General features: G+C 41.9%; 1 protein-coding gene across 1 annotated transcript in view; it reads left to right on the top strand.

Annotated features, from left to right (window-relative positions):
* Nucleotides 1-9,106, top strand: part of ADGRV1 (adhesion G protein-coupled receptor V1) — a 2,003,619-nt gene extending 1,994,513 nt beyond the window's left edge. The window contains exon 90 of the mRNA XM_069225272.1: nucleotides 6,981-9,106. Within this exon, the coding sequence (XP_069081373.1) occupies nucleotides 6,981-7,099 (119 nt within the window). The 3' untranslated portion in view covers nucleotides 7,100-9,106. The remainder of the gene's footprint in view (nucleotides 1-6,980) is intronic.
* Nucleotides 9,107-17,348: the final 8,242 nt, after the last annotated feature.

The raw sequence follows: 17,348 nt of genomic DNA on the forward strand, positions 1-17,348 counted from the left end.
ATACTCTCCCATAAAAAATAATGGATATTGGGACTGAAGCCCTTTGATTCTAAGCCTTTCCCCCCGCCTGCGCTAATCTTTTTTTTGGATATTTAGGGTAGTTCACACTTAAGCCCCTTAACTTTTTGTCCACATAACCTATTCATGCCAAATTCGTGTAATCTTGAAAATGAAAAAAAGATTGAAATTGAGTTGAAAAAAACAGCAACTTCTGTCTACATTTTCATTTGTAACTTTGGCAAATTTTTCAAAGTAATTTACCGTTACATCCACTAGACCCTTCTGGTTGCAAGAATATATAGGGTTAGTAGGTTGTCCAAAAATCCAAGCTATCCAGAGCCAGTAACTGAGCTGCACTTGGCAATGGGTTTTCACAGCAATTCACACAGCAATTAATTTGGTAAAATATCAAAAGTGAAAATTAGGTATCAAGGAAACCTATGTATTTCTGAAGAGGGTACAGAATATGGAGGTTAGAAGCAGTGGTTATTTGTACATCTCTGAATGTGTGGGTACTAATATTTGCATGTGAATTAGAGGGCATTTCTCAAAAAGTCGTACACACTGTCTTACATTTAGAAGGGGCAAAGCAGAGAAAGACAAATGGTAATAACACTTGTTCTGCTATTCCGTTATCCCCAAAACACAATGTGGACACATCACATTTTTCAACTGCAAACTGATGTGTTTTTTTGCAAAGTGCCTTGCTGTGGATTTTGGGCTGTAGCTCAACCGGCATCCAGGGAAACCTAGCAAACCTGTACATTTTTGTAAACTGGACACCTAGGGGAATCCAGGATGGGGTCACCAGGTTCTGTCACCCAGAGTCCTTTGCAAACCTCAAAATGTGTCTAGAAAACACATTTTCCTCACATTTAGATGATGCAAAGTTCTGCAACTTGAGAGGAGCTACAAGTTCTACCAAGCATTCTCCCAAGTCTCCCAATAAAAATGGTGCCTCACTTGTGTCGGTAGGTCTAGTGCCAATGACAGGAAACACCCCAAAACCCAAAATGAACACATCACATTTTCCAACTTAAAACTGACTTGTTTTTTAAAAAAAATGCCTAGCTGTGGATTTTGGGCTCTAGTTCAGCTGACACCTAGGTAAATCTAGCAAACCTATACATTTTTTAAAACTAGACACGTAGGGGTATCCAGGTTTTTTTATCCAGACTCCCTGGCACACTGCAAATGGTGAAGAAAAAACACATTTTCCTCACATTTCTGTGATGGAAAGTTCCAGAAACTGTGGGGAGGCACAAACATCCTTCCATCCAGCATTCCCCAAGTCTCTCCATCAAAATGGTACCTTACTTGTGTGGATAGACCTAGTGCCTGCAACGGAAAACTGCCCAAAACACAACATGTACGCAGCACATTTTTCCACTGAAAAAGGACCGTCTTTTTCCGATGTGGGTAGCTCTAGATTTTGGACCCTACCTCAGCTGGCACCCAGGGAAACCTAGCCAACCTGTACATCTTTGAAAACTAGACACCTATGGGAATCCAGGACAGTGTGACTTGCATAGATCCCATTATGTTTTCCTACCCGAATGCCCTGCAAACCTCAAACATTCCCTGAAATCACCCATTTTCCCTACATTTCTGTGATCGAAACCCAAGCCCAAAAAGTACAGACACTCACCATTGCAAGTTGGACGATATTAGGAGTTAGCCAAGGTCTGCTTGCCTGTATGCAAAATTAACACCGAAAAGAGTCAAATCTCATTTTTACTTGCCATCGGAATGAGATGCTTCAATCAGCAGGTGGGGCAGAAAGACTGTGCCCATTTAGGGGGGTGGCGGCATTGTCATGCCCATTCTTGGCAGCCCCACCCTTAATAGTCTCTGGTGCCTATTAAGCTTTCTGCCCCCGGGGTAAATCAGGGGCTATTGCCCTTATCTGCCCCCCAAGGGGAGGGGGGCAGGCATACTGTGCCAATGTGTGATGTTAGTGCTCATGTTACATACAATATTGGGTGGATAATATAGACTGTGGGCTAGTCAACAATATAAATTCATTTTAAATATAACTGTTGTTAAATACTTTTACCTTCTAACTCACTCGCTCCAAAAATAATGCAATTCATAATCAGCATTCAGGCCCTGATCCACAGCCTTAAGCCTCAATATGCATAATACTTCACAGCGTCGTGATTGTACATCTTGATTACCACCTCTTTTATGTAGTTGAACAGCTTCAAGACCATGATAGTGGAAGTTCTTGTGGGAGTCCTGTTTGTTGCATGTCTGTATATGCTGAACAAAGGGATATCTCTCATCTCCATGTGCACACATTGTTATTTAGCACTCCATAAATCAACCATGAGAATATCTAGATAGAATATTGTTGCCATGGTTAGACGCCATATTAATTGACAAGGTAATAATTATAATGTCGTTATAGTGTTATAAGCCAGGCAAGGAGTATGAGTAACTAGAATATGTTGGATTGATACACTGTTGACTTAATATATGGTGGACAACTGATATGAATGTGTTGGAAGATCATAGAGAACAGCTTGTATCTTTTTGTCAGTTATTAGTGAGCATTTGACAAAATTTCGAGATAGTTTAAAAATGTATGTAAATTATGGGACAAATCATACTTATATTGTAGTGCTACAAGTCAGTACAGTATAGGCTGGTAATGGTTGGCTAAGAACTTAACCGAGCTGTAGGACCTGTAGTGAGTTTTTTTTACACACTTTTCTTTTTCCATTTCTTTACTTTTCCCCCTGTGGTTCTATTCACTTGTGGTATGACAGTGGACTTTACAATGATTGGTAATGGCAGTACCACTCTGTACTGATGTATTACAACTTGTAAGGATAAGTTCCAGTACATGAGAATTCACATTTGTTTAGAACTAAGGTCAGGCTAGCCAAACATATTATTTATAAAACATGCTTTATGAACGTGCTTAAGATGGCACTGCCGCTATTATCAGTCAGTTCTACTTTGATGATAGTTATGACTATGAGGTTATGTTACAGAGTCTGATTTTGATGTCACTGCACTAGACGTGGCTCTACTGATAAATAGCAATTCCAAGTTGGGGCTGAAGAACCACGCTAACTTTGGGTCAGACATCGTGCTGGACAGGAGTACTCTCCAAGATAGGATCATTTGGCTAGATGGTATTTTTGTCTGTTACGAGGGAGATTGTAATGGTTGTAAGGGAGGAGATAGAGCACAGAACCACTTACATCTATTACATCATATGTGCGATATATAATAGCATGATTAGGAGTTACTATATGACACAGCAATGGTTGAAGAAACAAGTTATTGGAGCTGACGTTGGGATATTTGTAGCACCCATTACTAATAAACTGAAACATGTGATGAAACAGGTAATTGGAGCTGATGTTGGGAGATTTGTAGCATGTGTTACTAATCTCAATAATTTCAAATACTTGAGCAGCGCTCCTATTTTATTATTGTTATTATTGTTGATGCCACACCATGCCATAAATTTTTACGATAGAGAGATGATGAACTGGACTTTGAAGATTTACCATTGACACTTTATGCTGATTACTGAAGCACTTAGCTGACTATATTGGTTGAATTTGTTGGTTTAAATAGATATACGGAAATACGAGAAGGTCAGACTTCACAGGTTATTATGGAAAAGTAGGTATGATATGACAAGTGCTGCCTACTAACGTTTATGGGAGCATCCCTCCTGTGTTGTCCATAACATATACCTATCTGGATTACAGGTAGAAGTTACTTTGACAGATAGTTTTACATGGATTGGAGAATTGAGATGATGACCTTTGGGTATGTAATTGTAGCAGACGATAGAGGTGGACATATTACTAACATACACAATGGAGTGTAAATTCCTGATTGCACATGGGTGATTCTATTACCGTGTGTGCAGCAAATGAGGACATTTATACTGTACCACCACTGGTTTTCAGAGTCTCTCCTTTTGAATTACTATTCTTTGATGTCACTGAGGTGATGGTATCTAATCATGCCTAGAGAGAATATTTGTGCAAAGTCAGACTATTTACTATATGTTCTAGCCCTGAGAAAGTCTGCTGCTACACATGCAGCATAAAAAAAACTCGAGTTGGCTTGGGCAAGCATGACTGAAGAGGTTTTATTGTGAAAGAGGTAATGCACACTGTTGCAAATGGCCATTTTTGCAGGGTTGGCCCCAAATCTTTCACCCTCTTCCTCCTCTTTTTTTCTGATCTGTTTCTGTTGGCTTTAGGACGCTGGGCACTTTGCCACTGCTGACCAGAGCTAAAGTGCAAGTGCTTTCTGTCTAAATCGTATTGGTGAATGATTACTCCATGATAGGCACATTTTATCTATGCACTAGTCCCTAGTAAAGTGCACTGTGTGTGCACAGGGCCTGTGAATCAAATGATACTTGTGGACCTACAGCACTGATTGTGCCACCCACCTGTAAGCATATCTCAGACCTGCCACTGCAGTGTCTGTGTGTGCAATTTTGTACTGCCAGCTCGACCTGGCAAGTGTACCCACTTGCCAGGCCCAAACCTTCCCTTTTACTACATGTAAGCCATCCCTAAGCTAGGCCCAAGGCAGCCCCATGGCCAGGGTACTGTGTATTTAAATATCCTGATAGTGAAATACTGCTAAATTCAGTTTTTACTAGTCCAAGGCCTATCTCTCCCACAGGGTAACACGGGGATTGCCTTGAAATATCTTTCAAGTGCAGTTTCCCATTGGTAACTGATAGAGATCTTGAGTTTGGGGTCTACTTATTCACAATTAAAAAAAAAAAACATCTCTTTAGTGAAGTTGATTTTCAGATTGTAAGTTTGAAAATGCCACTTTTAGAATGTGGGCATTTTCTTGCTTAACCATTCTGTGCCTCTGCCTGGCTGCAGAATACACACCTGGGCAAGAGTAACAGTTAGACTGTTTGTGAATTTACTCTAGATAGTCTCAAAAAGGGAGCTTGGGTGTGTCCTGCATATCCTGATGGATCTTCCTGGGCTAGAGTGGTGGGAGGAGCTGACACCTGCAGCTGAATAGGGCTGTGCCTGTCCTCACACAAAGCTGTCTCCAACACCCTAGGGTGTGTGTGGAGCCAGGACAGGGAGATGCAGGGTCTTGTGAACTACAATGACTTCCCTTTGAAGTTTGACTACTTCAAAGGCAGACATGAGTATAAGTAGTGGACTTCTGATCCCATAATTTTAGGATACTCCTGGATTGAGGACACTCTGCTAAGGAGAAGAGCTGGATGCTTGAGGAGGTCCTGCCACTGTGCCTGTTGCTTTGCTGTGCTAGCCTGCTGCTGCAGCTTCGGACTGGGAGCAAAAATGCTGGACTTTGCTTTCTACATCCTGCTTTCCAAGGTTCTCCAAGGTCTTGAACTAACCTCCTGTTAAGAAGTCTCAGGGACATCAAAGACTTCATCTGCCAGTGTCTGGGCTCTTCTGCTGAGAGTCCTGACTTGCCAAGTGGTGCCAAATCCCATCCCTGGGACTTTGGAAGTGAAAGCTGGTAACCTGAGTGAAAATCCATGCACCGGAGCCGTTGCAACAATAAATTCAGTGCAGCACATACACCATGGCTGAAAAATCAATGTAGTGTCTCACGACTGCAAAATCAATGTATCACCTGCTTCAGAGTGGATCCATTGTTGCTGTGCATCTGGATTTTCCACGCATGGTCCCGAGGCGTTAAATCTTCATCATCACCACACGGACCCAAGGCTGCGTGTCTGGAAATGAGCGCAACATTCTCCTGTGGAATCAAAGCACAGCCTCACTTGTGAATAAGGAATCAACGCATTGCTTGCTTTTCTGATGCACCACTTCCCTTGCAGCTTTATTTTTTCGGCTTACCAGCTACTTTGTGCTAAAACTATTTAACCATTGACTTTTATGGATCAAGACGCTTTTAACTTTAAAAAGTGATATATTTTCTTGTGTATGGTTGATTTTTGTTGTTTTGGTCTTGTTTGATTTAGATAAATAGTCCTTTTGTGGTGCTTTCCCTGTGTTACTGTGAGTGTATGTACACATAATTTACACATTGCCTCTGAGATAAGCCTGACTGCTTGTGCCAAGCTACCAATGAGAAGAGCAGGGGTTATCTTAGGTGTGTGACTCTCTTACCCTGACTAGAGTGATTGTCCCTACTTGGACAGGGTACAAACCACTGCGAACTAGAGACCCCATTTCTAACATACACATTATAAACAACGAAAAAACATCTACCAATTTATGAGTGCCCGGAGTATTGTTTGAATAACAAATGCTTGTTCCTGGAATAGAAATAATTTGTTCAAAATTTCAATGGGCCCATTACGTGTTGGGCAGTTTTCTGCATGGCATTCTTCCCCTCTGCTCCCCCCTCCCCACACCCTCACACCCTCCCGGCATTACAGCACAATTCGCTTTCAGAACTTTGGAAAGACAAAAATATTGCTGAATACGTTTTTTTTGGGGAGTAAAATTGTAGGAGAGTCTATATTTCTGCAGTAATTTCTGCCCCAGTTTCTACATGCCTTTGGTTGTATTTCACCCTAAAAATGTGCCTTCTCATAGCAAGTTATAGCAAGTGAGGTATCTCTGTGAAATTCTCCCATATCAGGACTTATAATGAGGCCCCATTAGACTGCTAGGTTGGTATTTTATTCAAGTCATTATAAGTAAGTAAGGGAGCAATGGGTATGGAATCTGTGTCATTATTTCTAGTTACATTTGGTGTATTTCTCCATGAATCATTGATATGTATGGACAGATTCCTGTCCAGAGAAATCAAAACTATACAAATGCAACAATCAATCAGATGTGTTTGCTGAGATCTAAAGGGTGGTGAGATGCGCATGAAAAGTGACTCGCCTATGCTACAGTCTAATCCACTAGTACAACATTGTTTTCCTTAACCAGGAACGTTCACACTGGAAAAGGGTGTGTTTTGGTGCATAAATCCACAGATATTTAATCTGCTTTTTCTGTGTATTCGTTTTTCAGGGTCGGCACTGAATATCAGCGACAGTGAATCCTGCCATGGAAGTCAGGATGGCGGGGGCATGCCTCCCTCACAGATTGTAGAACTCCGACGAATACCTATTGCCGACACCCACCTCTAAACCCATTTTTACTTCAGATGTCAATATTTTTATATTTTTTATTTGCCTTTGCACTAAAATACTACCATGCAGCATAGGGTGTTGCAGTCTACTTAAATAAGCAATATGTCTGGTTTCCCAGAAATTAATGGATTGACTTTCTGCAAAAGGCTAATGATAAGGACACTAAAGACAGTGCAAGATTCTTCTAATTGGATGATCCAACTAAGAGTACTGTAGAAACTTTTTTAATTAACCTGATTGGTGTAATGATAAATAAAAGCATAGAATACATTTGCCTCAAATAAAAATTGTGTTTGTCATTTTATGTAAGTATTTATTTGAAATTGAGTGAATTGCCAGACATAGGATTCGCTGCTCAAGAGACTAGGAGAGAGGAACAGAGGCATATGTTACTGCCATACGCATGCTAGTTGTTGGTGGACACGGTGCATTAAAGGAGCTCTCGCAGTCCCCATTTTCTATGTCCTACACTTGTCTGCTTCGAGGTGTGGTATGGTTGGATAAGGACAGGGGCACAAGACCGGAAGTGGTACGGCCTGTTTGGGTGAGAATTGGCCTGGACAGAGATGCCTGACCTAAGCGCAGCTGACCATACAACACAGGTGGGTGGACTGCAGGCCCCATGAGATTCCTGTTGGCCGGGCCTCTGGGCACACGTTTGCCCCCATGCCTGTGTCTTGGAGCGGCACGAGCCAGGAGCTGAGCACTGGCTGTGGGGTTCCCCAGTCTAGAGACCTGGGGAGCTCCAAATGCCTGGGTGCCACCCCCAGGTCCTGTAAGGGGCTAAGCTGGCCTACAAATATTGGTACTGACAATGCAAACCACTCCATCCAGAGCAGATTGCAGCATCCAGAAAGACTAACTAAACTCACCTATGATGACTAGGTGCTGGTGAGTGTTTGGTCTCAGGACAGGGAACAACTAGTTGAATAAATGGACATTTAGGTGAATATTCACAATGGTTTTGCATCACCCTTGCACGACGCAAGGAGGTGCAAGGGTGAGGCAGAACCAAAGTCAGACTTATCAAGTCACCTTGCTTGGCCCTGAGTGCTTGATAAATCTGGAGTAACACACGGCAAATCAATTCACTGACTTGTGTTACTCTGCCCCAATGAGGCATTCCATGGGTGGAATGTGGATGTTTGCACGCATCACACTATGGATGTTGGTGCCTTCCCGGATTTACCAACACTAGTAAACCTGGGAATGCATCAAAATGCTATACCTTCCCAGGGGAGGCACAACAAGGAAAAATATATTTATTTATCCTTGTTTGTTCCTCTTTCTAAGAGTACTGCTGTTGTGTAGCCATTTTAGCTATAGTTTAAGACACATTATTTTAGCAAACTAGGCCTGCCGCTGTGCACTTTAACCTAGATATATTTTATTCAGCTTTGTTTTTATTATTTTAACAATAGCCACATTTGCGGTCTTGTTTTATTTTCTCTATCTAGCTGTTCTTTGCCTAGGCCAGCACTGCGTTCTTAAACAAGACATTTCTTTCACTCTGTGCTTTTCTCAAGGGTGCAGTAAGATAGGTTGGCAGCAAAAAGTGGTACGCTTTGTCTCTAATGTTCACAGAAACATACACACTCTTACTTGGGGATCCTTTCTTAGAACATCAGCTGTTTTATTCTAAAACACTACTTTGACCCATGTACATTAGAGGGAGATTCCAGCCAGATGACCACGACTGTATGCTGATTGCTGAGCGCTTTGCTGCAGCTGCCTATGTAGACTACAGGCCTCTTGCTCAGGTATGAGGGATGATGTCTTCCCAGGGGAACCTGAAGGGCAGAATTAGAGCTTAACATGCTGTGCTCTAACATAACCTAGGTAGGAACTATTTCTAACGATCTTATTGACAATATGATAGCATTATTTTTATGTTTCACTCTGCTTGTCACAATTTTAATCCTGTTATACTTCATCGTCCTAGTTATTGCAATACACGCTGTATTACCTAAGATGCAGTTACTTCAATAAAACCTTACTGAACTATGCTCTGCCTCTGATTGTCCTTGCATATATGAGACTAATGTAACTGATAGAACCGGATGACATCTGAGTGACCATGATTTCCTTGAGGAGTCATTTGTGTCATGCGCTCTGTTGGCCAATCATCCCTGCTCTTGGGTAGAGCTGAGGCACTGCTGGTTAGTCGGAACAAAACCCGGATTAGGCCAACAGGTGTCACCTGTAGTGGGTTCAGACTCAGCTCCCCACAGTACAAGTGATTCTGCCGCCCGAATCTAGTAGTCTCATTAGGATAATGAGAGCCTACGTGATATGGCGCCGCCAATGTTTGCTCAGGCACATATTTTCTGGTCCTGCTGAGTATCTCTGTCTCACTACATGCAAAGACACCTCAGTACTATTTACGGAGGCGTCCGTGGTATTGAGGATATTTCTTCCTCAGCTAAGTAGGGAGTACCTAACTAACGCTGTAGGTTGTTCAAGCTTGAACTCTAAAAGGATAATCCCGATTTGGTTTGCTTATCTCTGAACAAAATTAGCCATACATCATGGCGAACCCTCAACAGGTAGCAATTGCAGTCAATATGCGACCACCCGTTACTGCACATTTATTGGCACATGGCCTAATGGCCCAGGGGAGTCCTGTTACATTTGTTGTTGGGGCTCATTCAGCCTATAGAACAGAAAGTTTCTATTCTTGGGTCACATTCCCAGCAGCTGTTGGGAACACAAATACATTTCATCACTATACACCCGCAAACATACCTGCAGAATATAGTGCATATGCATATCTAGAAATACCTCTATCTTATCAAGAACATAATAATTGGCTTGATGGTGCCCTACCACAGACATTTCTACAAGTTAGGTTAGGTCCTCTAAGGAATGATGGTCTGTCGCTTATATACTGAGCTTACGGCAATATACAGATGTTTAGCACAATTTGTAATGCAAACATTAAATACAAACCCAGCACGTGATGCCCAGGTGCAACCACACGCCAGGTATTAATCCTGCAACTGTACATACGATCATGGGTAAAGTACTCGCCAAACGAGAAGCAATTCCATTTTGGTTAGCTCAAAAAATAAATGCACTGGAAGCAGTATTTCCCCATACTGGACCTCAGAATCAGCAAAGAATATTAACTATGTGCTTGCTAGTTGGGATGGTTCCCACAGTAGATAACTGCAATACTTGGGGCACGGTATTTGCCACGCTGTGTACTACCGCACATAGTACACCGACACTCGCCAATTTACCGGAAGTGTTAAAACAAATTCAAGATGAATACGGGGCTGCCCCGGCCCTGGACTTGGGGATGCAACTTATGGGCAATTTAGCTACTGTATCTTCGTGAGCTGCCAAAGATTATCTTGGAGACCTACTTTAGTATTGGTTGAGATAGTCTGGGGGCCAGACCCACAAAACCACAGTTTCAGGGTAAATTTAACAAAGATTCTACCAAGCAAGCTCCTGAGGGTTCTAAAAAACGCTGGGATAAAAAACAACAAACACCTAAAAAAGAAAGGGGAGAATCTCCGCATTCGGAGACCCCACAGAATAGATATAATCTCAGAAATAGAAATAATATAAAAACGCATGACAGACATCAATATACTGATACACGCCAATCTCGTTCTTTTCAGGACTCACTGGAAAAATGCAGTGAGAGAGGTAGGCGGTCAGAGCGAAGAACAGAGTACATGAAAGCAAGACAGGAATCACAACGCTCTACAGAAGTTTCTGTTTAAAAAGATGAAAAACTTCCCCAACAAAAAGCCAATTTAAAAAGAAGAAAGTGGCAGCAGTTGCGATTTGTCATGCCACTCTAGAAGAGGGCTCTATTGAAGAACAAGAAGTCGGCACTAGCTCTTCTAGACAGCGCAGCAGAGGTCACAATAGTTCACCTGAATCTTCAAGAGCAACTGGAGGTGAAAGCAACTGATGACTTCTTAAAAGTTGAAACTGCGGACATGCGTGTCTCCACGCCTGATAGGGTGTGCAAAGTAACGTTACAGTTAGAAGGAGACATGGAGCGCACAATCGATGCAATCTTTTTGGACCGTGTCGTAAACATATATGATATTCTACTGGCCGAAAGGTATTGGCCTCCTGAATTTGTCCGTACTTTCCCATATGAGGAAGATGTTACCAAACCTACTTTTTCGCCCATTGTTCCCGATGAGCTCGCAGAATCCTACGCCATTTATTGGGCATTGGCGCAGGCACCCGCGTTATATCGTAACCACGTAGGTTGGGATAAAGATTCCCCCTTTCATATAATTCCGATTAAAAATCAACCCCAACGTCAACCACAGTATCCAATAAAACATGATGCTAAAGCACCCGTGAGGGAAATCCTCACACAACTAGAGTACCAGTACATAATCGAACCCTGTGTCTCACCAATGAATAATCCATTAATCCCTGTAGCTAAACCGGACCATTAGTACAGAATGGTCTCAGATTACAGACTCTTAGAAAATCATACACGCACAAATGCTATACAAAACTCTCACAGCATAGCACTTATGAACAACAGACTGCGCAAAAAATACAAAATAACACTGGACATTTCTAATGTTTTTTTCTGCCAAAACATAGCACCTGAGAGTAGAGACCTAACCAGTTTCAGTGCACTAGGCTCCCAGAAAAAAATCTATTGTATACAACAGGGGTATAAGAACAGTCCAGGACTGTTCGCGGCACGTGTAACTTCAGTATTGTACAACAGTGACCCTGAAGCCTTGTCCTATGTAGATGATATCTATCTCATGGATGATGAATTTCTGCAACATCTAAGATGGGTAGCCCGTATTGTTGTGGGATTTGCCAAATTCAACTATAAATTCAATTTTAAAAATAGCCTCCTTAGCATCCTGTTTTTGAGATACAAGCTATCAAGTGAAGAAAAGAGCCTAGTGCCACAATTCTTGGAAAATGCGCACTTTTACAACCTCCAAATACCATTAAAAAACTCCAATGCCTATTGGTTTTTTAAAATTTTGCCAGAATTTACATTCTAGATTACGCATCACGCATAAAACCCTTATATGACTTAATACTTCCTGACATTTCCAGTAAAGTTTGGACAGTCAAACACACGCGCATTCTCAGAGCTTTGCAAACAGACATGCCTGCTCCACAACACCTATACACAAGGGACAATAAAAAAATCTGGTCATCAGAGTAATTGCTATTGGTTTCACCTATGTAACATTCAATGAGGGTAAGACGGTCCTGATTGCGTATAAATCATATATGTATTCAGCAGCAGAACAACGCTTTGCTCCCACAGAAAAAATTCTCACTGCTGTTCAGATGGCTGTCAATAAAGAGAGACCACTAGCCCAGGGGAAATGCATTACTGTCATATCTCCAATCCCAGCCCTTGAGGCTGTTACCAAAGCCATCATTCCAAATTCTAAAGCATTACATCCACGTGGGATCCAATGGGCAACGTCTTTGACAGCCACTGATGTAGACTACATCTTTGACCCAAAGTTACAAACTCAAGAATTTTTGCAATATGAACTAGAATACTCAGTTCCGGTAAATACATTACCTATTGATCAATATCAAAGAGTTGTGTACACCAATGGCTCAGCTCAACCTGCAATAGGCACAAAGCTTCAATACTCCACTGCTCGCGCAGTCATAAGCGGCTATATGGAGGGTAAAAAATTCTATCCACAACATACTTTAACGCAAACCTTAGGGGATTGCACTGCACAACTGGCAGAGCTAAAGGCTCTGGTAATGGCACTGGAACATACGGATCCTGCACAGCTAACTCTGGTTGTCTGTGATTCGTACTATTGTGTCCAGTCCTTCAACGAATATCTGCATTACTGGCACCAGAAGGGGTTCAGGGATTCCAAAGGTAAACACCATCAAACACAGACTTCTGTGGGGGAAAGTAGCGGATTTAAGGGAAACGCTACTAAATGTCCATGTTGTACAGACAATTGGACACCAGGGTGTTGGAATACACGTTGCTGGAAATAAACTGGCTGATGAAGCAGCCAAATCGGCAGTAGCTACAGCATCTCTTGCTGCAGTAACTCGTTCTAGAATGAAACGGATGATGACAAATGGGCTGCTGTGAAAGCCACGGCTGAAGGCACACCTTTTCCAAAAGCATTTCCAGCATAATATTCCTCCCGCATGGTAGGCTTTCTTGACGCAGAAGTAAAAATACCAGGCGTGGGAGTTCAAATAATTCCCAATAAAGACCTAAAACCAGAGTTGATCAAAGCAGCGCATGAGGGGGTTGCCTCTGCTCATGCTGGTGTGGCGGCAATATCATTATTGCAAGCTCATTATTGGTGGCCAGGTCTATACAAACAGACCAAGTAGTATGTTCTTTGTTGTGATATCTGCCAGCAAATTAAGGGGTCCACAGTCAAACGCCCACCGCAGACACCCCTCTTAATTTCTAACAAATCATTACAATGTGTGTACTTGGACCATTGTGGTCCCCTAAAACCGGACAGTGCATACACATACAATTTAGTCAATGTTGACTCCTGCTCAGATTTCTATGGGTGTGGCCACAAAGCTCAGCTGACGCTCGGACCGTTATTAAGTATTTGCAAGTCTTTATCGGCAAAAATGCAGTTGCAGCTTTCTACTCGGACCAGGGCCCTGCTTTCGCCTCAAGGGCATTCAGGGGCGTCATGGCTTCGTTAGGGGTCCAACTCCATTACTCGTCTCCATTTCATCCCGAGAAAAATAGTGTTGTGGAGCGACAAAACCGAGATTTAAAGCAAACCTTAACAGCCGGAGTATTAGGTACGGGTCGTAGTTGGCTTAATCACCTGTATGGAGTCCAGAGAGTACTTAATAATCTGCCTAGAAGGTCTTTGGGGGGTTGTACTTCATATGAGTGCCTGTTTGGAACTCAAATGTATGTTCCAGACCTTGAGGATCCTGGGGTGGAAGCAGCAGAATCGCCTTTTGACATAAATGAACGTGTCACTGCCTTGCAGGAATTACAACAGTTCAGTGATGACAACGCTTCTGCCAGTGCTGCCTCCGTAGGAATTAAGGATGTACCAATAATACCTACCGGTTGGATTCCAAAGGTTGGGGATCTAGTGCATGAAAAATTTGCTGTGAAAAAGGAGTTAGGTCCTCCTGGGAATACACTATACCAGAACTATCATTCTACCACCGCTGCCTGGTTCTAAAGAAAACCGCTTTGTCTCAATCGACAAAGTCAAGTTACACCATGTGGCCAATCCTGTACAGCAGACCAAGAGGAACAACCAGTAGTTCCTGAATCCCTCTCACTACTGGTCAAGATTTCCCTCTACAAGTTTTGAGCAGCAACGCTGACACCTCTACGAGCTTGGGGAAGGTGGAAAATGATCTTGCATTAGTTCCACTAACATCAATTGTAACAAGTAACATGGAAGTTGCTGATTGATTTGATTCGGCCTCTACACAAACGGATGGCGTCATTTACAGTGAACCACCGTAGGAGACCCCTACCATTCCTCCTCCTTCAAATACAGCTCCAGTTTGTGCACAAACTGCTTTTGGATACTTTGCTGACATCAATGACACAATTTCTGACTCATTTGCCTCTTCTATACCTGAACTGCCAAAAACAAGTAAGCTGATAAATTGCCTTAAAACAAATTACTTTATTTTCCCATGGAACTATCTGTGACTTTCCTTGACTATATTAGCTTTCCTCCTTTGGATTGGCTTTGTTATTACTTTCTTTCTATTAATACATGGTCAGTACCTTCCTGAAAGATTAACAGTTGAACTAGTGGATGAGGTCCTAAAACCCCATTTTTCTTCACAGAAGGTCCGTAGAGACTTGTCTTTTGTGAGCATTTATGCTATACCAGTTCCTGATGGGATTGTTTGGGACAAAGTCACATTTGATATATACAGCCCTAGGAGGTCATTCAAATACCATATATGTTTAAACGTTCTATGAACAATGTAATAATACCCAGAGTTGTTTCTAATGACAGGTATGTGAAAACAGTTGATTCTATGATTACTGAATTGCGGTATTTTACTGTACTTGAAAGTGAGAATGTTTATCAATTAAAAGAGAATTAAGGTGACATGTTTTGCTGTAATTATTATGGACACCATTTCATTCACAGAGCAAGTACCCCAAAGACTATTTTTAATTACACACAATGGGAACACTGTCCTACTCCACCACAAAGGAGTTCTAAAACATATTCTGAAAAAATTGCATATTTTTCTGGGCACCAAGTTAAAAATGCTGAGTCATATTATTTCAAATTGCCATTTATGGAAAACGTACATATATTATTGACAGATACAAAATTCATCTGTTCGGATTTCTTTGTTTCCCGATTGGCTATAGAAGGCTATAAATATTGGTAGATGTCGATTGACTTAAAAAGTGTGTGGGGAACAAGAAAATGGCAAATAAGGGGAAAGGAAGCTTTATTCAGAGCATGCCTAATACCTATCCAAATTATATTTTTAAATGAAACTGTACAACAGACATGCTCTTTAGGCTTAGCAAAAAGTAAAAATTTGAAAGCGCCGAGTATTCTTGCCCCTGCAAAATTTTACAAATGGCAAAAGTATATAAATGCAACTGAAGATCAGGTCGACGAATGGGTCCAGAATGGCATGTTTAATTCTCACTTTCACGTCGTAGTAGGTGGTTATTGTGACCAGTAGATACCAATGGGTGTCATAAACATTTTATGAACTCCATGGGGGTTTTAGAACAAGTAGGCCTGATCATCGATATGTGTCACCTGAACATGCGGGTATAGTGACAACATACAGTGTAGGGAAACTATGCCAGCAATGGTTGAAGAGTTCCTCACTAGATGCTATTAGAGAACACCTCTTTCTCCTGTCTAATAACACTGACTTACAGGATTTCTTGTTAGGCCCAAGGAAACAATGCAGAAAGTCATCTTATATGCAGTCTATAATGAAATTTGGAAGCTTTCTCAACAAGAAGCTGCTGCCCTGTTACGGCAAATAGATCAGGAAAATTTACAGAAAGCATTAGCTGTTGTAGATAATGGGATTAATACCCTGTCCGACCGGATATACACCTTAAACAACATTGTTTCTTCTGCAATAGACATAATACATAGTGACATGTACTCTTTACACCTTGGACAGAATCAGCTAAGGTCCATTATTCAGTTAGGTTGGACACTACAAACACTGAAGGCAGGTCGCGTTCCCTGGCAACAAATTAGCGCAAGGAACATATTTTCCACATTTAATTTAATGCGACAACAACAACTAATGGCTAAAAAAGAGGTGACTTAATGTTAAATATTGAAAAATTCGAAAAGTTGCCTTTTACTGTGACCGAAATACCATCTGCTGAGTGGTTAATACACGGAGTCATTAATCTGCCTATTTTAACACTTCAATTCACATCCTGCTTAAAACACATTCCAGTGGGCAAATATGAAAAGCTAGGAGATAGTTACATCCATGCGGTGTAGGAGCTGCCCTTTTCATATAAATGTCTCAGTGGCATGAAAGAGGTCTTTCTTAGCGGTAGTTAACGTGAGACTTCTGTCAACCATTCTGTGGTTTGCAAACAGATGTCCTTGCACGGGGCGTGTAAAACTTCGGCCCGGAACTTGGCTTGTTATCTGAAGAGAGTCCCAGTCCCCTTGATTAGACCTGCATTCCAGGTGCTCTCGAATGGCAGCTATGTCCTCCTCAATAGTGAGAGCTGTTGTAGGATGCGAGCTGGAATAATTTATGTGGTTTCGGTCTTTAAGATTGTTGCATGCTGGGGGGACGTGCTTTTTCCTCCTACACGACAGGGGGAAGTAGCTGAGATTTGGCCCCATATCGCTACTTCAAATGTGAATTTTGACAAGTTGAGCAGACTCAAGGCTTTATTGTTTCAAAAACATGTGGCACTCACATCTGCACATGAGACCTATGCGCTTCAGTTTGAGAGGTCATCAGCAGAGATACAGTCCCTTTTAAGTACTAACTTTACGAGACACTGTGGTGAGCTTGTGGGACGAATATTTAATGCGTCCAGTACTACTGGAATCGCACATTTCATTAAGGCTGTTGGTTCTGGTTTCGTTCACGCCTTCTCCTCTATTTTCAGCCTAATACCTTCAGCCATCCACTCAGTATTCTCCAGTATTTTCGAGAGATTTCCGATAACTTTGTCTATAATAGGTGGCATTTTGCTATTGCTACTTTTTCTGCGCAATAGCTGACCCGACACAGTTAGGAGGCCTGAAACGCTTCCACCAGC

Source organism: Pleurodeles waltl, chromosome 1_1 (genome assembly GCF_031143425.1).
Source record: "Pleurodeles waltl isolate 20211129_DDA chromosome 1_1, aPleWal1.hap1.20221129, whole genome shotgun sequence".
Taxonomy (NCBI): domain Eukaryota; kingdom Metazoa; phylum Chordata; class Amphibia; order Caudata; family Salamandridae; genus Pleurodeles; species Pleurodeles waltl.